The 21633-nt window shown below is 50.9% G+C and overlaps 1 protein-coding gene across 14 annotated transcripts in view; it reads right to left on the reverse strand.

The window, feature by feature from the left end:
* Nucleotides 1-18340, reverse strand: part of CELF4 (CUGBP Elav-like family member 4) — a 274050-nt gene extending 255710 nt beyond the window's left edge. For all 14 annotated transcript variants that reach the window (XM_054723937.1, XM_028136183.2, XM_028136182.2 and 11 more), the window contains exon 1: nt 18055-18340. In XM_054723937.1, the coding sequence (XP_054579912.1) occupies nt 18055-18340 (286 nt within the window). The remainder of the gene's footprint in view (nt 1-18054) is intronic.
* Between the last annotated feature and the right edge of the window lie 3293 nt (nt 18341-21633).

Here is a 21633-nt window from a genome sequence, read left to right on the forward strand (position 1 = left end):
ATCATCCACGCACCACGTGCCAGAGGCATAGCCACACCACGGTCATGCACGGCCCTCTCTCTGCCACAGACCAGAGGTGCCCACGAAGCCTCACCCCTCACGGCCCTCCAGCACAACATGTTCACGCGAAAAGCATCACATGCACACCGCCAATGGCACCCGAGAGTGTCTCCTGTCCAGCATTCGTGGCTGAAATGCACGCGTGACAAAGCAGGCCTGCCCTATTTCCCCCAAAGCCTCAACTTCTGAATGATCTGCTCTATCTTCAGATGGTGGAAACTTAGTGAACTAGTTCCCAGGTCCCCAGGACTTTAGTCCAAAAAAAAGAAAACGGCAAGTTTCCTGTTTTCTGATGAGCTCCTTGCTGTTGCTAATACTTAGCTCACTGTGTGTGTGTGTGTGTGTGTGTGTGTGTGTGTGTGTGTGTGTAGTCCCTTAATACACAAGGATAGGGCCATTTTCTCTGCCAAGCCCAAATCAAATGTAGGCTCCCATAGACAACAGGAGCCTACAGGCTGGCTGGAGGCAGGCTTGGGTGGACAGCAGAGGGCTCGGTGTGCACAGACATCCTCCCTCGCTCAGCCTCAGAGTGGGGCAGCCGGAGCCTACGCTGGCCTGCAGGACAGACTCTGGCTATAAACCTACAATCCTCCTCTCCCCTCCCAATCATCTTCTCTGGAGGTGCCTTGTCTGCTCACAGCCTTGGCTTGACCTAGAAGAGACCTGTCCATAGCCAATGCGTGGGACTGAGTGGCCCCTGGGAGGCCTGCCCAAAATTTCTCCAGGACCTGCTTTTGGTTTTGGTCAGATGAGCAGAAATTTGGCCAGGATCCTGTGGGTTGACGCAGAAGGGAGATTGCAGAGGGAGCGTTCTCGGCAAACGCCTTCTGTTTTTTTTGTTTGTTTGTTTGTTTTATTTCTAGTGAGGATTTGGCCTTGGCCTTTATGAGGCCCCTGGGCCACACCACTGTGAGCAAGAGGACTTTTGGCCTTCAGCCTAGGGCTGAAAGGTGCATTAGGGACCCACTGTGCCCCCTCCCTGCCTCCAAGCTCAGCTCCTGTCATCCCTTTCTCCTGTCAAAGCAGCTGGGTTGATCTCTCCTTCTAAAAGAGTCATGTGCCTTACTTGTGCCTGTGGCCTTGTGGTTATTTACGCCTGTTAAGAAGTGGTGTGCGAGTGAGTGTGTGTGTGTCTCTATGTGTGTCTATAGGGATTATGTGTCTATACACTGTCTGTGTGTATCTGTATTTTTGAGTGTGTGTGCTTGTGCACATGGGTATCTGTATGAGTGTCCATATTTTGCATGTGCTCCTATGCATGTCTGAGTGTGTATTTACTTGAGTGTGTCCCTGTATGTCAGTATGTGGGTGAGTCTGTGTGTTATCTGTATGTCTGGCATGTGCATGTGTGCATGTACATGTTTTCAGAGCCTTCATAAAAAACAGAGTGGACTGATTTAAGGAAACATTAGCCTGTGAGGCTGCAGGGCTTCGGTGTCCCCGTCTGTAGAATGAAGGAGGTGGAAGAGACAATCTTTTCATTCACTCCCCAAAAGGGAACCGCAGTCACGGAAATGTGGCGGGCTTGAGAATATGACAAATTGGGGTGCAAATTCTGGCACTGCGTCTCCCTAGCACATAACCCTCATCGAGTTACTGCTCCCAGAGCACCATCCCCATGGTATTCAGAGGCACACAGCGACATCTCTGTCACAGTTTTGTCATGAGGGCTTGATGAGATAGAGGACGGGGAAGGCCCTGTGTGTGCCGGGTAGTAGGTGCTTTGTCAATATTTCCTCCAGTGCACCCTGAGCCTGATGTCATCCAGTTGGTCTGATTTCTGCACGAGCAGGACTGTTAGCGCTCCCTGTGGTCTGATGGGGGTGCTGGCACTTAATACATGACGATGACCCTGGAGAGTTTCACTTTTGTACCGTGTTTTCCCTCCTCTCAGCTCACCGCCTCCTCACGGTGACCCTAAGAGGTGGGATGAGCAGCTGTCACTGTAGGGATGTGAGAGAGGAGAAAGCCGAGACTGAGTGGGGCGGCAGGGCGGGGCAAGGACCCGGCGCCCAGCTCTTGGGTGCAGGACATCCCCTGGGCCCCAGCTGCCTCTGTACTGAATGCTAAACACTGTCTGCTCTGGGGGCCCCTGTGAGGACCTGGGCCTCCTTGAACTGTCAGGCCCAAACTGGAGGAGCCCCCCACCACCACGGTCCCCGGACCATCCACTGAACAGATGCATAGCACAGGCCCTTAGCACAGGAGTTGGAAGAGAGACCCACAAAAGGTGGCCAGCCACTCCCAGAGCCACTCTGACCTGCCAGTAGGAAGCAGTCCCTCCTTCCCGCAACGGTCCAGGGTGTGGACGCACAAAGCAGATTCCCCAGCCTCATCACCCACTTTATTTATAGCACTTGGCTCTAAGTAGTGTTTACCGGTTGATTTCCCCAAATCCAAGCCAACGTGGAGCAGTGTGGCCCGGGCCCCGCAGTGGGGAGGAGGCAGCCTTGCCGTCCTGAATCGGTCCGGCCCCCACGGAGATGTCTTGCAAGGGGGTGCACTCAGTTTCACATTGAACTTTGCACAGGTTTGTGGGGGGGAAACTTCCAAACAAACCGTTTCTTAAATGATGGGTGCCCCTTGGCCCGGGGCTGCCCAGCGGGCCCAGCCAGGAATTGGCGTGTCTGGTGAGCAGCCAGGCCTCTGGCCCTCGGCTCGCCCAGGCTCCTTCCCTGGCTCTCGGCACCCATTCTGAGCCGGAGCTGCTCTCTTCTATCCTGGCAGGATTTGACCAGGTTGTAATTTTCCTTCATGATCCTTTTTCCATTTTTCTTTACAAAAAAGGCATCAACTCTACTGGGTTGCAAAAGGGATAAAAGGGGTACTCTACAAGAAAGTATTTTACAGAGGAACATGCTATATAAATGGAAGGCCCACTCTAATATAAATGAACATATAAATAACATCTGGGGTACAGTATATCAGACACATGGTTTGACTTTGAATGACCAAAACACCTGGGTTCATAGCTTATTTAGGTATGAACTATAATGTCACTTGATTGGATACATAATGCGGTGTAGAGTATGCACTGTGATCCACAGAATTAGGTAATATCTCATGACATACCATATTCCGAGCACAGAGAGAAGCAGAATAAAAATCAGTCAACATTAGGCTATTTTGGCATTCGAAACACAAGCCCCAGATTTGTGATTTTAACAGCTGAAGCTGGGAGGGAGAAAACTAAAAATATGTGCGAATGGGGAAGATCTCTCTATGAACTGGCAATGGGGCCCACAGGGCGGGTAGGGGGGGTTGAGGGGGGAAGGGCAGAACTCCCAAGAATAGGTCTGGGGGCGGGGGGAGCGGCAGGGGGAGCCTCTCGGAAGGAGATGGGAGATCGCACGCACTCGGCAGTGATTGTTCCCACTATTTATGAAGCCAGATGAGGAGCTATAGGGCTTGCGGTGGCCCCGTGTCTGCTGATTAGCTGGAGATTATATTGATGATGTAATAAAAATTCACTTTGTCTATTAAGTTTCACCAAGACAATCAAGAGAGATTAGATAAAAATCAGAGGAAATGAATAATAGAACGGGGAGCCTCCCGCCCTGCCATGGTCCCTGTCTGTCTCCCCTTTTCCTGCCCACAGTGGGGCATGAACCAAGAAGCCCCTACCCCACACCCCGGCAAAGCGGAGCTGGAAATGTCCCCTGCACTGGGCTGCTTTGGGGGAAGGGACTTGGCATTCCAGAGAGGACGCTGGCTTAAGTTTACTGACCGTGTTTAATATTTGATTAGACCTTTGGCATGGCAGCCGTGGGGTGTGCTGGCCCTGCTGGGAGATGGGCAGGGTGAGCAGCCCTCAGCTGCCTGGGTTCCTCTGGCCCGGCAGGTTGGGAGGTGGGGTTCGTGTCTGCAGTGGCACAGATTTAGGCCAGGCCATGCCCCTCTGAGTAGCCAGAGGCCTCCCAGCATCTCCCTCTGGCCTTGCTGTGCTGGACATTCCCCTATTAGAGAGGTCTCTTCAGGTTACAGCCCGGGCTCTAAAAGGTCCCGGTACGAGGCACGTGTCGCCAGAAACGGTAACACATTAATGTCCATTAGCCGCCAGGGACACATCTGCCCAGTTTGATTTGTCAGATCAGCAAGGGGCAGGACTTAAAAGGAAAGCAAAAGGAGGTCACTTTGTGGTGGGGACCGTTGTCCTAGGAAGGCTGGGAGGCCTGAGGGCACTGGGGCTTGGGGTTTGGGGCCTGAGGATGGTGGGAGGAGAGGAGGTGGATGAGTGAGTGGGAGGGCATGGGAAGGCCACGTCACTGACCCCTGCAGGGAGGGGAGCGGTGCAGTCACTCCAGCTGCTCCACAGCCCAGCTCTGCTCCTCCCTGGGGAAATCCTGGGGCTCAGGAAGATTCCAGGGGCCAAGCTCTATGAAAGGCCCAGAAGAGGGGTGATCCTTCCTCCAGAGAGTCAGCCACAAATAATCCTGTGTCCGTGGCCCCCCAAATCAGCGGCTTCCCAGTTTCTCTGGGCTGGGTTTCTCTACCAGAGACCGGCAAGGCACCCCCATTGCTCCCTTGTAGCACATGGGCCGTCCAGGGGCCTTGCTGTCCACCCTGGGAGCAGTGCTTCCTAGGATCTGCCAGATCCCTCTAGCTGTAAGACCCGTGTCACCCCAGGAAACACTGTCCCCTCTTCAGTCCCACTGCCTGGCTGCTTCCAGCCACTCCAGAGCTGGGGCAGACACAGAGGAAGGGTGGAGGGAATGGGGAATCTAACCTGCAGAACTCCCTAGTTTATCGCTTGGGACATTCCGCTGAGTGAGCCTGTGGGGGCAATATGGATGCCTGCCTCAGTGACAGAGAACCTGGGACGGAGTTTAAATATTCTTTGAGTAATTTCTCAGCCCAAGTGGGCTGCAGTTGTGACATCTGAAGGACACTGCAGCGCCGAAGCAGGTGAGGACAGCCCTTGCAGGCTCCACATGTGTCCCGGACTTCCTTGGCCACATCGGCACCCATCCACCTACCCCTGACCCCCACCAATTCTCCCCTAGCCAGACTGGTGCTGGACAGACATTTTTTCAAAGGGAGAAAGTCCTTTGTCCACCAGCCTGAGAGTAAGACTTCACTGCAGTGGGACAAAAACAAAACATAATGGGATGAAATGAAACAAAACAACCGGCTCTTCGGCACTCCAGCCTCCCTGCTCTGCCTGTTCCCATGGGCAGCTCTGCCTTCCTCCCCGCTGCCTTACCCGGGAGCCTGTGTCCCTCTGTGATTACTCTGGTTTTGGGGCTCCTTCACTCCCCGCAGAGGACATCTGCATTGAATAGGCTTATATTTGTGGGTTTGCTGGCCCCTGTCAGAGCCAGTTATTTCATGGTGGTGAGGGTGGGTCCCCACCTTCTGAGGAGAGAGCTTGACCCTCAAGTACCTGAGCTGCACAAGAATCTGGGACTCCTTGAGGTCCCTTTCTGTCCAAGGCTCCCCAGTATGGGGCTTGGTGCGTCTCCCCCACCAAACTATAATGCCCCACATTCTCTGCTTTGCAGAAACTTGCCCCTGCCCCATGGGGTGAGCATGGGGCCCTGCTCCCCAAGCAGCGTTGGTGGGGAGGATGTCCCGGAAGCCGACTGCAGTTGGGTTGATGATGCTGCAGCCCTTGCCTCAGCAGCTCCTCCTCCTGCCTCTGCCAGCCTTGGGGACACTCTCCTCCCTGCTGGGTGGCCTCTGCTGGGGACCAGGCTTGTAAGCAATGGCTCAGCTGAGACAGGTCAGACGTTTCGAGTTAATGTTTTGCTGAGAAACTTGAGAAACAAGGGAGAAACCAACCGAGGCCTTGGAGACAGTGTGAGCCACAGACAAGGGGAGACAGTTCTCTCTCTCTCTCTCTCTCTCTCTCTCTCTCTCTGTCTGTGTGTGCGTGTGTGTGGCCTGGGCCCTGTTCCGTTGGCTCCCCTCCCAGTCAGCCCGTGTGACCTGGTCTGCCCGTGGTCACTCACTGCAGCCTCAGGGCTTGCTTTCCCTGCGTGGAGACACCCTGAAATGTGTGCTTCTCCCCTCTCTCTGCGGACTGACTCAGCTGCCTCGTCCCAGGCCTCACTCTTGACTCTTCGTTCCAGTGGATTTTCAAACCGGCCCCACACGATTACAACAGATCTCACTATAAAACAAATCTAATACTTTACTTATTGAAATAAGATGAGAGTAAAGAGAAAGGTCTTATGCTTTAATTAAAAAATTTTTAATTGGAAGGGAAAATGAAGCCTGGTAATAAGCCAGTGATGGCTCTTCTGCTCCGTGCCTCCCGCTCTGAGGACCGGCTGGATTTAGGTCGCTGTGCTGGGGCCTGCACCACACCCGGGTGGCGGGTGTGCCCATGGTCACTCATTGATCGGTCCCCAGGCACAGGATTGTAGGTATGGAAGAGTCTGGAGCCCCAATTCTGGAAGTAAGAATTAAAATGCACCCTAAGCCATAAACTGGTTATTCATTTTTGAAATGAAACAAAACTGATGTTTGTACTGAAACTACAATACTGTCTGGATTTTCTGACACTCGTCTCTTGTTTTGTCAGTCTCTGCTGGTGGCCCAGGCTCGGGCCTGACTTGTTCAGTGAGCGATGGGGCCCAGGGTCCCATGCTGCCCACTCAAGCAGGGGGCTCCCATGCAAAAGAGGAGTGATCCGCCCTGGTCCTTAGGGGTGCAGGGGTGCGGGAGAGGTTTGGTCTGCAGCTCCCGGACGCCTAGCCTCTGAGTCCTGCTGTGGGCCTGAGGGGCCCTCGCTTGAGTGCAGGAAGTTCCCCCTCTCACCGTCAGAGGGCAGGCGACCACTGGAAGAGAGGGGAGCCCTCCCACACTCACAGTTTGGGGGCCCCTCCTCAAGGTAGGAGAAAGTCTAGAGCAGGCGTCCTCAAACTACGGCCCGTGGGCCACATGCAGGTGTTTTTGCCGTTTTGTTTTTTTACTTCAAAATAAGATATGTGCAGTGTGCATAGGAATTTGTTCATAGATTTTTTTAAACTACAGTCCGGCCCTCCAACGGTCTGAGGGACAGTGAACTGGCCCCCTGTTTAAAAAGTTTGAGGACCCCTGGTAGAGGAGAGGCCTGGCTTCTGGGCTGTTCTCCTAGGACTCCTTAGACCCAGACTGGGGGCCGAGGAGGGAACATGGCACTTGAGGGAGGGTGGTCTGGGCCCGCTACAGCCATGCTGAGCCTGTGTCCTTTTAGAAGCTATGATCTGTGAACTGTCCCAGTGGCCGCAGGGGCTGGGGCTCAGCGAGGAAGACTGGGCCTTTGTCACTGTGGAGGGAGCAGAGCTTGACCAAGACCCTGGGTGTAAGCACCTGGTGGGCCTGAGTGTGCATGGAGTAAAGGGACAAGCTCACCCCCTAGGAGCCCTGGGGAGGCGGAAGGAGGAGGCAGATGGGGTTAAGGAAGGACCAGGCATGGCCCGTTTACTGAGCCTAAGTGCTCCCTATGGGAAGGGGAGCACCGAGCCCTGAGAAGCCCCATCTCACATCCCAGCAGAGGCACCATTTCCTCGCCCTCCTTCACAGTCAGAGGCACCTCCCCTGCCCTGACCAGCCTCTCTCCTATCATCCATCATCCCCCCACCATGGGACCTGGAAAAGGAAGCATTCAAACACTCACTGGGCTTCCCCTGCCAGCCCTGCTCCCTCTCTCGCTTTCTGAGTAAGCACCCAGCCACTGGGATTCTTTCCTTTCCTCTCCCCTCTCAGGACAGCCTGCCAGGTGTTGCCCAGGGCTGCCAAATAGGGCCAGTAACCTCTGGAGCTGAGGGTCCGGAAGGCAAGGGGCATGCCTGGAGGGAATTCCAAGGACAAGGACACGTGGCCTTCCCTTTCCTTCCCGCTCACTGTGACTGGAGGTGAGCCTCAGGGAGCAATAGCTGTCTGATGTGCAGAATCTTCCTGCTCCCACCAGCAGTGATGATGGGGCAGGGACCTAAGTCTCGTCCCAAGAACCCAATCATGGTGATTGATCTGATGAGATGCTACTCCTCCTGGGACCCCTAAGTTTCAGAGTGCACACTGGCATCTCCCGGGGCCAGTATCCCACCGCATAACTAAGGATGTTGCTTCAGGCTTATGCCACCCCCTTGGAGACAGACCTTGTCACACAGCGGGCACAAGGATGCTCTCTGGGCCTCATCCGATGAGACCAAGCCAAGCCAAGTATTGATTTGAGAGAAAGATATGGATACGTGGGGTGGATAATGGGTAGGGGATCCTATTTCTTTCTTTTCCTGTTCAGAGAACACCTCTCCTCTACCTCACCCCACTGGCATGCAGAGGCCGGATGAGGAAGACTGTTCTCATCAGTCACCCAGGGACGCCTTCACTCCCCTGGTCCCCTTCCAGGAGCTCAAGACCATGAGGCCTCTGGGAACCAGGTCCCCCTCTCCCACCACGGCGAGCACTCCCAACATCTTCGCCTCTCCGTGTATTCTTAGAACCAGTCAATATGATTAATTTTACATGGGCATCATTTCCTGCCGTTGCCGCGGAGTCCTCCCGGCCTCACCCATCAGCAGCGACATGATACAGTTTCTGGTTATATTGGTCAACCAAGATATTGATATTATTAATAATGGATATCTATATGCCGACCTTTATCCACACAACTGAATCACACTGGGCTGGCTGTCACATTTCTTTAAGAGGTATTGATAAGCCCATTACTGGAAGGGCAGGTACAACCTTAGGTGTGTGCTTCTCACTCACCTTCAAGCATCTCCTGTGAAAATCTACCCTGGCTGGTTGAGCTAGTCTGGGTGCAGTGGCGTGTGCAAGAGAAAGTCTGTGTGCAAGTGCTTGTGTGGTGAGTGGGTGTGCGTGGGTGTGTGTGTGGACATGTGGACATGTGTATGGGTGTGTATGAATGCCTGGTGTGAGTCTGTCTTGAACACAGCCCTTTTCGAGCTGATCAAATAGTCAATTAGAGCATTATAGGGAGGTAGCAGAATCAGAGAGTTCCTACAAATACACTGTGATGTACTGTTTGATCTTTAGATGCCTCTTGTCTCCTAGGACTTGCGCAGGAGGCTTGGCTTTATAAGGATATTATTAGGTTGATGCTTCGTTCTCTCAATGTACCTGCCAGACAAGAGACAGGACTCACTGGGGCAGTGTGGCCAGAGTAGCCATGGGGTGGTGCGCCGAAGGCCATGCTGCAGACTTGGCTCCGGGGGCAGGCCGCTCCCAGCCTCAGTCACTTTCTCTGTGCAGTGGCAGCGCTGAATCCAGCTCCACGAGAAGGGAGGTCGACTCAGCTCAACCTCTTAACCTTCTGCACTGAGACTCCCAGTCGTGGGAATGCTGGCCACTCCACAGGCTTTGCCCTTATTACACGTGGGGGTGTGGCCCACTGCCTATTAGGAGGGGTCTGTGGGAGAATGCACACTTTGTGTGCTCATGTGTGTGTTGCACAGGCACACAGATCTCATGGATAGAGGCACACCTGTGATTACTGTCACCCCTACCTGTGTGAACAGTGATGTCTGGGACAGTGCCTCTACTAGATTGGTCTACAGTGATCCATTCCTGTTTGGACCCAGACGTGTGATAGACATGCTCACTTGTCAGGGGAGATTCTGCACTCGGCCTTGTAAAGGGAAGCCGGCTGGCTAGAGAGATCTTTTGGATCCTCAGACATAGTGTATGAATAAACCAGACATGGATTAATTAGGTGTGACTGCATCATTAAATTAGAATAATGAACAAACAGCCACGTATGGCATTCAAATCTGCCTAGAATGACTGCAAGGGTTGCTTTCAAGTAAGTCACCTGTCAGTTTGTAGGTTTTGGGGACTCTGGAGAGTGAGGTTCCTATCATATCTCAAGAAGTAGATTCTTTAGGCACCTCCTACCCCAGGAAGGACCATCCTTCAATGGGCACTCAGACTCCCCCACTGAATCCAAACAATGGCTTGGTTCAATACAGCATCATCTATGCACGCTTCAGCTGCAAGCATTTCTCAGAGTGAAATACGATGGTAGCACAGGTGCTCAAGAGACAGGAGGGAGAAGTTAAGAGGTGTAGGCAGTGGATGTGAAATGTATCGATCCCATAATATTTATGTGGCTGTGCACATTGGTGCTGGGGCACGTGCGTGTGCGCGCACGCACGCATACACACACACAGACACACACACAGACACGCACACACCTTTTACATTTCCATGAACGCTTTTTTTTCTTTTGTCAACCCTCCCCATGTCAGCCAGCCAGATTTGAAGGTGAACCAAGTCTCAATTGTGCAATTTTAGAAACAGCTGCTGGACAGCAGCCCCTAGCCCTCAGCGGACAACACCCCATCACAATCTCCATCCTCGGACAGAGCAGCTATGCAGAAAGAATTGCTTGTCTTCAGCAAAGAGGACGCCAGCAGCTTAAAGAGAGGAAAGAAAGCTTGTTTGCCTGGCCGGAGAGCTGTGGGATAGCCTAATGCATGGGGGCTTTGTTAGTAAGATCTGTTAAGTATCTAGAAACCTTTGATCTGGAGATGCTCTTAACCAAGGTGATAATTAATTAAAGCCGAGTGCATTGCAATAAAGTAACATCACATCAGGTGAGTCGCTGTCCAGAAGCGGTTTTCAGAACATTTAAACTCTTGTTGGAGGCCAGCTCATTATCAATTTCCCCCCCTGAGCTTTGATCACTATTTTTGGCTGTCCCATCCTCAGGGACCCAGAACTACATCTGTCTCCATGAGGGCATTCATTTATTTACATCTTGCAGATGGCCACGTAGGATGTGTTCCCAGGCTGAGCTGCTGGGAATCGCTCCGTCTGTGAGTGTTCCTCAGCTCAGCTGGAAGGGAGACACAGGGGCGAATAAGAGAAGCCAAATGTGGAGCAAGGGGCAGGGGAGAAGCCCTGTGAATGCGTGGCCCTGAAAACATCCCCTTCTACTCACAGAGGGACCCAGAAAGGAGGGCAATTACCGGGGGCCTGCCCACCTGGCTGCCTTGCTGGTCTCTGTGGGCAGGGCTGCGGCTCTGGCTTTATACCCATCCATGGCCACTGGAAGCTGGATGAGCAGAGAAGGAGGATGCCCTTAGGGCAAGCACATAAAGTCAGGAAATTCCTCTGCCACCGCTTCTGCCCCATCATTGTCTCTCTGCCCTGGCATCTTTCACTGCACCCCTATGTTGCCAAGTGGAACATGGACCTTCCTCTTTAGTTCTCACTCTGGGGTTTGTGAGAGCACTTTAAATAGCAAGGAGAAGGAAAAAAGGGAGATGCAGGATAATGATAAAAGGGCTACAACTAAGCTGGGGGGCTCTGTTCTCCTTCCTTAGGCTATTTGGGTAGGATTGGATGCTTTCTGTGATTCTTGGAGAGTCTGTGTATTTAAAGACCTGTAGAGAAGGCAAAAGTAAAGGGGGGAGGGATGAGCTTTTCTTGTAGAGAGTCCAAAAGATGGGCAGCCAGATCCCTGCCCACACCTGCTTGCCTTTAGGGGAAATGCAGCATTCTGCTTGGAGGACTCAGCTTGATCAACTTGGCCAAGGTGTGTGCATGTGTGTGTGTGTGTGTGTGTGTGTGTGTGTGTGAGAAAACACTGTAAGAGAAAAGTAGGGCTGGGATGTCAAGGGGCAGCAGGTGGGGAAGGGAATGCAGTGGGTGGAGAGAGTTATCTCTGCAGAGAGCTGGGTTCAGTGGCTTGCCACTCAGATCCTGGATGGAAGGTCAGTTTTAAAACGAATCAATAGGTGAGCAAGCAGGAGGTGGAACCCTCTCCCATATTTGGACTTCTAGGTGGGGATATCAGATAAACAAGAGCATTCTTCCACATTGAAACTTAGATCATTGACAAATCCAAGCCACCTGTGCTGAGGTGGAGCCAGTACAGAATCACAAGGACAGCATCACTGTCCCCAGATCTTCTCCTCCTCTCCATCAACCAACTTCCTTATCATGCACATAGCCTTCAGGATGAAATTACCCCTAACATTATCTCTGTGCCACTTACATTTGTCATCTCTCCTCTGCAGACACACACACACACACACACACACTCACACATACACACACTCACCCACACCCACACCCACACAGGCTGCAGCATCCTCCCTCCCTTAGTCCTCCAGTTCCCACAGAAACACAGAGAGTTTCACACTCCCTCACTCTTCTCTTCACATGTCACATGGGATTTCCCTTCCAAGTTCAGAAGCTGCTGCAGTTCTAGCCACTGTCAACCAGTGCTCCCAGCTTCCAGCTAGCATTTTGGCCCTACAACTCTCAATTTTCCTTTTTTTTTTTTTTTTTTTTTGCTCACGATGTTGGGGCTCATTCTCTGTTGCATCTCCCTCTCTTCTACAGCCTGCCTACCCCAAGTTCTGTTTAGTGAGGTCCCTCCTGGGTCAGTTTGGAAAATGACCACCTTCTGATGACATGGAAGGTGTGAGTGGTGCAGTGTTTTCCCCCAGTCTATCTGAAGCAAGTAAGACCAGCTCTCAACCAAGGAGAGCTTCCAAGGATCACTCAGAAGCCCCTCTCCCATCCTGATACATAAATTATAATAATGAGGATGATGATGCTAATAATAGTGACAGCGGTGGCCAATTGCTGGAATATGGAGAGATCACTGGGCATCAAGAATGCCCCTGGAAAACAGCTCTTTGAAAGCACTCCGATAACTCAACAACATGCTTGTGTCGGGGGCATATCTATGGCATGCATTTTTGTAATTGTTTTCCTTTGGGTTGTTTTCAAGCTATGACTTCACTCAAGAAAAGCTTTTCTTTTTGTTTTGTTTCGTCTTGTGTTTGAGAAGCCACGACATCCAGCCAACTGGAGCAGGTGGAGACAGTGAAAGTGTGCCAAGGGGGTTCTTTCAACCTAATCTAGAATTCCCATTAAAGCTGAGGGGGGGAAAGATGGTTAACATCTCCCTGTTGAATTGCAGTGAAATCTAGGCCAGCCCTGGTTCCCATATGTGTGGGATGCGCTTAGTCATGCTTGCACATGGGTGCAGATACGTGCACATGTGCATATTAATTTATCTCTGTGTGTTGATTCTGAGGAAGTCTGTTTAAAAGATAAATGAAATTGTGCACAAGCAGCAAATAACCACTAGTCTCTTAAATAAAGAAATCATTTCCCAATACTTTTTTCTTTGCTCCCAAATAGGATACTTATCAACACCTGGAATTTGAAGGTTTTTTATGGAGCTGTTTGGTTTGCTTTACTTTAGCTTTTTAATGATTGCTATTGCTTATTTTCTTTAGTGAAACTTGTTTTTGTTTTTTTTTTAAAAAAACCCACACATTTGTCTTCTTTTCTCATCACAGTTATCCCATTTTCCATATCTCTTTCTCACAAGGCACATCTTTCTTTTAACAACTATGGGTGTGTGCCCAGCTGTTCTACCAGTCTCCCTGGAGAGAAATAAATTTTTATTTTTCAAAGTAATTTTTTTAAAAAGTTCATGTTAATTGAGCTAATGCCCATGCGGATGCTTCAGCGTCACTGCCTCTTAGACTCCTTTGGAACGGACACCAGAGCCTCGCCGGCTTGAGTTCACCTATTTCAGGAAAACAACTAGCCAGCTCAGCCAAAGTCAAGCAGTAGAAACTCAATGTTCCGAGACTTGCTACATCTTACATGAAAATACAAGACATAATTTTATGAAGATGGTCACAAATCACCAAAACATAATCACAACTCTTGCCCTTTCCCTTTCTCCCAGCAACACCCCAAATCATGGGGCTTCGGGCATTTCCTAGTCAGATACCGTTGAACTGAGGGTTTGTGCATCTGGTGATGAGTACATTTTAAAATGACATGCTCTCCAGAGCTCAGTCCACAGAGGGTTCCATCACTCTGTTCACACCCTCCCTCTGGATGTCGTATGAAAGTGTGAGGGGCGAAAGTTTCTGCTGCTGTGGCTCCTGGGTTGGGAGCCCCCGAGGCTGCAAGTAGACTAGATTTTCTTCCCTGCAGCGGAGGATGACCTCAATGCAGTGTGGTTACCCAGGCCACAGATGTGTTCTAACTGGTTAACTAGAGGGACTATAATGTGGACTTGGCTGTTTAGATTAAAATGCATTGCAGGCTCCAGGAACAAGCACACTTCAGTAGTAAAGGCTGCTTAAACCTTTGGGGACAGCCTATGTTTAGATTACATTAATTCATAAATATTATACTAAATACCACTTAAATTGGACTTAAATGACTTCAAAGATAATGCATTATAATATGGCTACCCAGAGAGCACTAGTCTTTATGTCTCCCAGTAACTCAGTCTTTGCTGCCGTTTATCCTGTTTGACAAGACCAAAGTTATGAATGGATTGTGGGCTTCTTCATGCATGATCTGCTGTGTGTGTTAGCAGTCATGGATATTTGTGTGTGTGTGTGTGTGTGTATCTATTTTCAGTCACTGGCTCCATTTGTTCTTCAGGAAATAAAAAGAAGAGAAATGAATAAAAAGTGAGAAAAGGGAAGAATTAGACCAGTGGGTGACCTGTTCCCTTCTTCAAGGGGGAACAATTCTATAGGAAGGGGCAAAGTTAGTCCTGAGCTCACTTCTGCTGCTACCCTGGGAGTTTGCCTCTGTCCTCTTAAATCGATAGTACAATGTCTTTTTCTTTGGAGCATGGAAAAAACAATCTTTCTCAAAGTGCTTCTAATGGGGGAAAAAGAAGACTCAGAATTAGCCACGAGAGTTTGCATTACACTGGGTTTTCTTCTTTGGGTGTTGTTTCTTCAAATTGTAATCCTGGGTTTTTTTCCTGGCTTCTCTCTCAGCCTAGCACCCAGATCTCCCCCTGCCCAATTGCTTTCTGGTCTCCAGGGGGTAAATTTACCTTTACAGTAATTATCCCAGTCCACAACTGCTATGTGCTGCCTTGCCTCCCCAACTCAACAGCTTTTCTCTGATATGGCTGGGTTTGCTCCACAATACCCACCCACTCCCTCCTCCACAGACTCCCAATTTGACTGGAGTAATTGCCTTTTAAGGTTCACTCTACACATGGCAGGTATTCCATTAACCCTTAGAACTCCTTCCTTCTTTAGTTACCTGAAATGGCAGGTGGCCAACAAATGGACAGCCACCTGAAATCGCATGCATTTAATCTATTTTTTACTTTTTTTTCTTAACCAATAACATACATATGCCATCCGCACTGGAGGCCACTATCCTGTGTTGTCCCTCAATTTTATCCCAGTATGATTCATTAGAAGTTAGAAATTCAAGAAGGGGAGAGAAAGAGCCAAAATATGCCCTGAAAGCAGGCTTAACAAAGGCATGTTTCTATCCTGAGAACCTCATGTTGTTAATTTAGAGTTGGGGAAAATCTAGAAATCAAATGCAACCCTTGTTCTTCAAGCCTCATCATGCTTTTTGACTTAACAGTAATTAATCACCAATGGCAGGCGAGTAATTTTTTTTTAAGGTGGCCGGAGGCTTATTTTATCAGGATTAGCTAATAAATCAGGCTGTATCACTGAAGGAGGAGTTCAAACTCTTCTAGGACTGAATAAAACAGACCTCGGAAACTGTCTCATTTATTTAGCTCTCCCGAAGCTTTCAGGCACTGTTGGGATGTTGTGGTCCAACCCTGCCTATAAAAATCCAAGTGAAGGAGAGGCAGGAAGTTTCGTAGAAAAAAATATATGCTCAGGCTCTGAAGGGTGAGCTGCGACAACGAGGTACCCAGCATGCCGGGCCAACGGGCCTGCCTGCCACAGACTGAGTCAGTTTAGGGGAAGAATTATTTAGAAAAATGAAGTTTTTCTTGTCCTAGGAATCCTGACCATATATATATATGAGATGATGCACACGATATAACTGTATAATAATCTTCTTTACCTTCCTGATGTAAATGATGATAATTCTACTTTTTTTGCTACAATACAAGGAAGTCCAAATAACATCAAACAGTGATGATACCAGCAAGAAGGGATTGTGAGAAGAAAGCAAGAAATATTATTAAAGTTTATCTTCATTTAAAATAAAGCATCAAATAAAGTGCTCCAACCCAGATCTCATAGGAAGCCCAGGTCTTCACAACTGTCTTTTGCCTCTAGTGGGTTCTGATATTTTTCTAACTTTAAAATCTCAAATTGTCACAAGAACTGATCATTAAGATGGGTAAAGGATTTCCCTACCTATGCTTTTTAATTTTCATTATTACTATTTTAAAATCTGGGGACATATTAGAATAACAAAGGTTTGATACAAACATTGATTAGCCTCGATGGAGCTTGATTGGAAAAGGAAAAACTACAAAGATATGGTTGACTTGGGGGAGGGTGGAAAGGAAACAAATATTATTTCAAACACTGCCTCCCCAGTCCACCTTTGCAGTTTCTCTTCTGAACATTTTCTCCATATTGGATAAAGGTTGGTTTCTTTCTCCATTACAGCCCCTTCCCTCACCCCACCCCAACAAACCTAGTATATTTCCATTCTGCCGTGGTTTTGTGCAGCTCAACATGCCATTAACTTTAAGATTTACTCCTCAGCAGGCAAGCTGGAAGATGCTAAAGCCAATAAAAACTGCTCTCTGGGACTCCAACTATGAAGAGTTTGGAGCTGTGCTTAGTATTCGGATGAAGGGAGGGCTGGAGAAGGAGGGTGGTTGTGATAGTGAAAACCACTGCTGCTTAGAGAGCCAGACAGCTCTGCGCTCTGCACCTAATGTGCCGGAGGATCAGCTCTGTTCATAGCCCATTTGTGGCCAAGGATGAGGCTGCTCTCTCTGTGTGGGTGGGTGTGCGTGTGCATGTGCATGTGTGTGTTTTCATCATTAAAACCACCAGCTCTAACACAGCATCTTCAGTGGCGCTCCACACTACTGTTTATTAAAAACAGAACATCCATACACATCCCTTACAACTTCCTTAGAACGGTGCTCCTCTGTCTGACAATCAGTCTCTCTCAGAAAGCATTTAACTTGCCCACACAGCCCAAGCCCCGATTAATCCCTGCTGCACATCCTATACATTACTGTTAGGGAGCAGAGCACTGGGCTAATTTCATCACCCACCAGCCACCCACACACATCCTACAACTGAACACATTGGGGGCTCTGCCTTAAAGATAATAAAACAAGGAGAAAACAGGCAGGCTGCAGACAATTCCCATGACCACTTTCCTAAAAAGTTGCTAGGTTTTAATTCTTTGATTATTCTGTCTCCCCTCCCCCAAGCACTCACTAGCATTGATTGCTTCAAGGGAGAGAAATAATGTACTATAAACCTCTCTGCATGGTGAGTTTGGGATAATTAGGCTACACCCTTTAAAATGCATATCTTGCACACACAGATTTTCCCCTAAAACCCCACTTTCCTGAGAAGGGGGGATCATCCAGGCTTCCCCGACTCCTCATACCACCCAGGGGATGGCTGGCTTCTTGCTAATTCTTATCTTAGGTTTTGTCCCTCCTTCCTTCAAATATCCACCCCCCTCCCCCACCACTCACACCACAACCGGATTATTGAGAAACACAGATCGACAGGGAGAGTTTACTGTTAAATTGGTAGCGAAATAAAAATATCTCTGAATTTGTCACCTCCCTCCTTTTTAGACGGTTGCGCTCTTGCTACTCTGGCCCTGAGCGGGGACCACCGAATCTCCTCTCAGTATTTTCAGCACCACAGCGATGGACAGCACCCTCGGTCCCTGACCGGCTGCGCGCCTGCCAGTCTGCCGCTCAGCGTCCCGGGCTCGGCGGTGCAGCTGTCCCCATCCCAATCATTCAAGTCGCCGTACTCCCAAATACAAGCCCCCTTCCTCCTCGACCTTCTCTCTTTCTCTTCCTCTTCTGCTCCAGTTGCTCTCCCTACGGCACCGCTTCTGTCAGCTCTTTTCCCAAAACCCAGCCTTGCCCCAGCAAACAGCTCCCCACGCACCCCAGTCCTGGTCTCCGCTGCCGGAGCGCCTCCTTCCTCGGCGTCCGCCCGAGGCTGCCTCTCGCGCCGTCTCCGGTTCGTCCGTGGCCGGCCGGCCAGCCCGCCCGCCCGCCCTCTCCTCCCCAGCAAAGTTAGGAGGATAAGGTGCACTCACCTTTGTGCATGCCTGTGAACCTGTCCTTCAGAACCGTAAGCTCATAGATCTTGCCGAACTCCTCGAAGAGGGGCTTGAGGTCCTTCTCATCCAGGTTGCGGGGGATCTGCCCAATGAACAGCTTGATGGCATCGTGGTCCTTCATGGGAATGGTCGACGGGTTCCCCGGGCTGTGGCTTAATCCGTTCATGTGCCCGGCGCTGCCCGGACTGCTGCCGAGCCCGTTGGTACTGAGGCTCGCGTTGTCAGCCTGTCCGTTTGCTAACGTGGCCATCTTTATATACATAGAGAAAATCTTCTTTCCTTTTATTCTTTCTCGCTCGCACTCTCTCGCTCCTCTCCCTCGCAAGCTCGCTCGCGCTCACACACGCACACGCATACACACACTCGGGTTCTCTCCCCCTCGGTTGCTCTATACCTCGCTCTCTGCTCTCTCTCTTTCTCCTCTCTTCTCTCGCTCGCTCGCGCTCGCGCGCTCTCTCCCCTCTCCCCCCGCTCTCTCTCCCTCCCTCTCCTCTCTTCTCTCTCTTTCGGCGGTCTGATCTGATTTTTTTTTTCTTCTTCTTCTTTTTTTTTTTTCTTTTTTACATTGAACAGACAGGATCTCTGTCCTTTCCGTTTAAACAGGCTGGACCGGTTCAAGTTCCCAGTCAGACCAGGGGTGGGGGCGGCGAGTGTGCGCTGGAGAAGGAGGGGGACGCGGGGCCCGGAGAGGGCGCTATGGGCGGGCGGACTCCCGCGCGGCGGCGGGCGGCGGCCCGGAGCAGGGCGGCTTGGGGCGGTGCCGCCCCGCGCGCCTCCCCCGTCGGCGGCCCCGGCGAGCGGCGGTGGTACGGTCCGGACAGCCCCCGGCTATAAATAGCGCCAGGCGCATGGCTCTTTGGGAGGCGCTGAGATTCCGGCGCGGCAGCCACGGAAAGCGGGCTCCCGTTAGAAACGGGGCTGCTGGCCTCCTCTTTGCCTTTTTTTTTTTTTTTTGTAATAGCAGCAGGTGCAACTTTTTCTTTTTGTATTTCAAAAACATAGGTTTTCATTTTCGTGTGGGTATGCACGGGGGCTTTATCCACCCATCTCTATCAGGGCGCCAGGCGGGCAAAGCAAAGGCAGGGATGGCGGGCGGGGCGGCGGCGAAGGTGGAATGGGCGCTTTTCTCTCCCATCTGGTTCCCTTTATTTATTTATTTAGATTAGAAAAAGGGAGCCGGCTTGGAGGGAGTCCGCCCAGAGATCCGAGTGCACATTGATCAGTGTCGAGAGAGAGAAAAAAAAGCTACATAAATATATATTATGTGGGTAAATCTATAGACAAGGGCTCTCTTTCGCGCGCGCGCTCTCAGTCTCCGCTTTTTCCCTCCTCGCATTCCCAACCTGCCAGAGCAGCCCCAAACCTTCGCCCTCCCGCACGGCATCTGCCGCCGCCCGAGCCCCCTGGGAGGACCGGACTGGGGAGCAGTGGGGCCGCTCTGGGGGGACGGGGAATAGCGATTCGGGGCCAGTCCGCCAGCGAAGGCTGGAGGTGGGTGTTTCCGTCCCGGACGGCCTCCCCCTCCCAGAAGAACGGCGGCTGGTCCGGCCGGCCGCTGGCGGGAAGAAGGTAGGAGCCGGGGCCTCGGCCCGCTCGCCCGCCGGGAAGGTAGTAGGCTCCGGGTGCGGTGGCCAGTGAGGCAGTGCGTGGGACCGGCTTGATTTTGCCCTCGTCCACTTTACTGGTTCTAATTGAAAGAATTTTTTTTTCTTTCTTTCTTAATCGACCATGAAAGAAATAAAAGTCCTAGAATCGCTCTTTGGGCTGCAACTGGACCCAGACTCGCGCGCCGTGCGCTGCCCCCACGGGCTTCGTTTGCGGTACCTGCCGCTCCAGAGTGCGGGACTGAGAGCGCGTCTGCGGACGAGGGCCAGGGGTCCGGCCGCCCAGCCTGGACTCCGCCAGACCCACCGGGGACAGAACCTCAGCTGCGCGGGAGAGGGAGTGGCAGGCGCGGGAGCCGGTGCAAGCAGCCCCGCCTCGGGGTGAATGTGGTGGTAAACTTGGGTTGGGAGAGATTTTCATTTTAATGATATTAACCCGTATCCCATCCTCTCTCACAGTTGCCTTTCCGAGGCAGCCTCTTGGCTTCAAAGCCGGGCTAATTAAAATAACTCGCCGCTCCCTAGTGGGGTTTCGGGACAGAGCTGCTGACTTGACCCTAGCCTGGCCCCCAACACCCCTTTTGAGTGTTTTGGGTTTCTCTTTTCTTGCCCTCGGATTACGTGACGTTACTAGACGATATGCTTAAAATTTTATTTAAAGAAACGAGACCCCAATTGCTGGAAACCCGAGACCAAGACCCTTTGGTACAACCACAGCGCAGAGCTCTCCAGCGCCAGGAGGAGGCCTGAGGAGGCCCCGAGGTTTGCAGCCCCAGGCCCAGAGCCCACCTGGGACACCTCTCCCGGAGGATCCTGGGCCCAAACCGCACAGCAAGTACGATTCTGTAATAGTGAAACTGCATCTTTTCATTTAAAGATTTTCCTGCCTTTGCTTGATGTAATCATGTGTAAGTATAGTTGATTCATAACTCGGTTCCCGGGCTTACATTATCCAGTGTTATATAATGAATGGCCTAAGAATCATCCAAGTTGATGGAATCAAACAGAAACTCACACAGAGAGGCTCTCTGCCATGTGCCTGTGTGCTTGGTGTGCCTGTGAAGTGCTGTAATGAGAAGAAGCATGTCCCTGGTAGGCACACAGAGGGTCTGAGTGTGTGGCTAGAAGGTATGTGTTATCAGGGCTGCGGGTGCTTGTGTGGATGTGTACATAGATCCTATTTGTATCCACACTCTGCTTGTGTATGTGTACCCACCAGGCTGAGACCTTCTCCTCCCCTTTCTTTCAGGACACATCAGCAGAGGCCAATAACTTTGTCCAAAATACCTCCTCCAGCATCATCTTGTGGCCCTGGTGTTTACCACCCAGGATCTCACAACAGGAGTGGAATATAGTTTCTGCCAAAGCAGGAGTTTAGGAGAATAATTCCGACTTGAGGTCTCTCTTTCTCTCCCTGCCCCTTTCCCTCCTCAAAGTGAAGCAAGAACAACGGGAAGCGAAGGGAGCCAGCTGAGTAGAGCTGAGAAAGGAGGGGCCGGTACAGGGGAGGCCCCCCTTTAAATAAATTATTCATTATTTATATTATTATTAATACTAATAGTCAATACATAAATAAAAGCAGTCCCTGGGCAGGAGTGGGTGGGAGAGTGGAGTTGTTAATGAAAGGGGGCATGTGGTTATTTCAGATGCCTGTGCAAACTCCAGATGGCATAAGGCCAACTCCCTCCAGGACTATGCCTCTTCGCCCTGCACCACGGCCCACTCCCTGTGTCTCTCCACATGTGGACACCAAGCTGTGGAGAGCCCCTTTCTTAGGTGAATGCTCCTTACCCTGCCACTTCTCCCACCTTAGGATGGCTTATTTTGGATATGGGCTGTCTCCCCTTAGGGGTAACACATTCCGCTCCTCTCAGCTCAATGACAGGTGTTTGGTGAAATGCCCCACCTCTCCCCAGATTGCTGGGACAGAAGCAACCAGGACACAAGGCTC

This window comes from Eptesicus fuscus, chromosome 12 (genome assembly GCF_027574615.1).
Source record: "Eptesicus fuscus isolate TK198812 chromosome 12, DD_ASM_mEF_20220401, whole genome shotgun sequence".
NCBI lineage: Eukaryota > Metazoa > Chordata > Mammalia > Chiroptera > Vespertilionidae > Eptesicus > Eptesicus fuscus.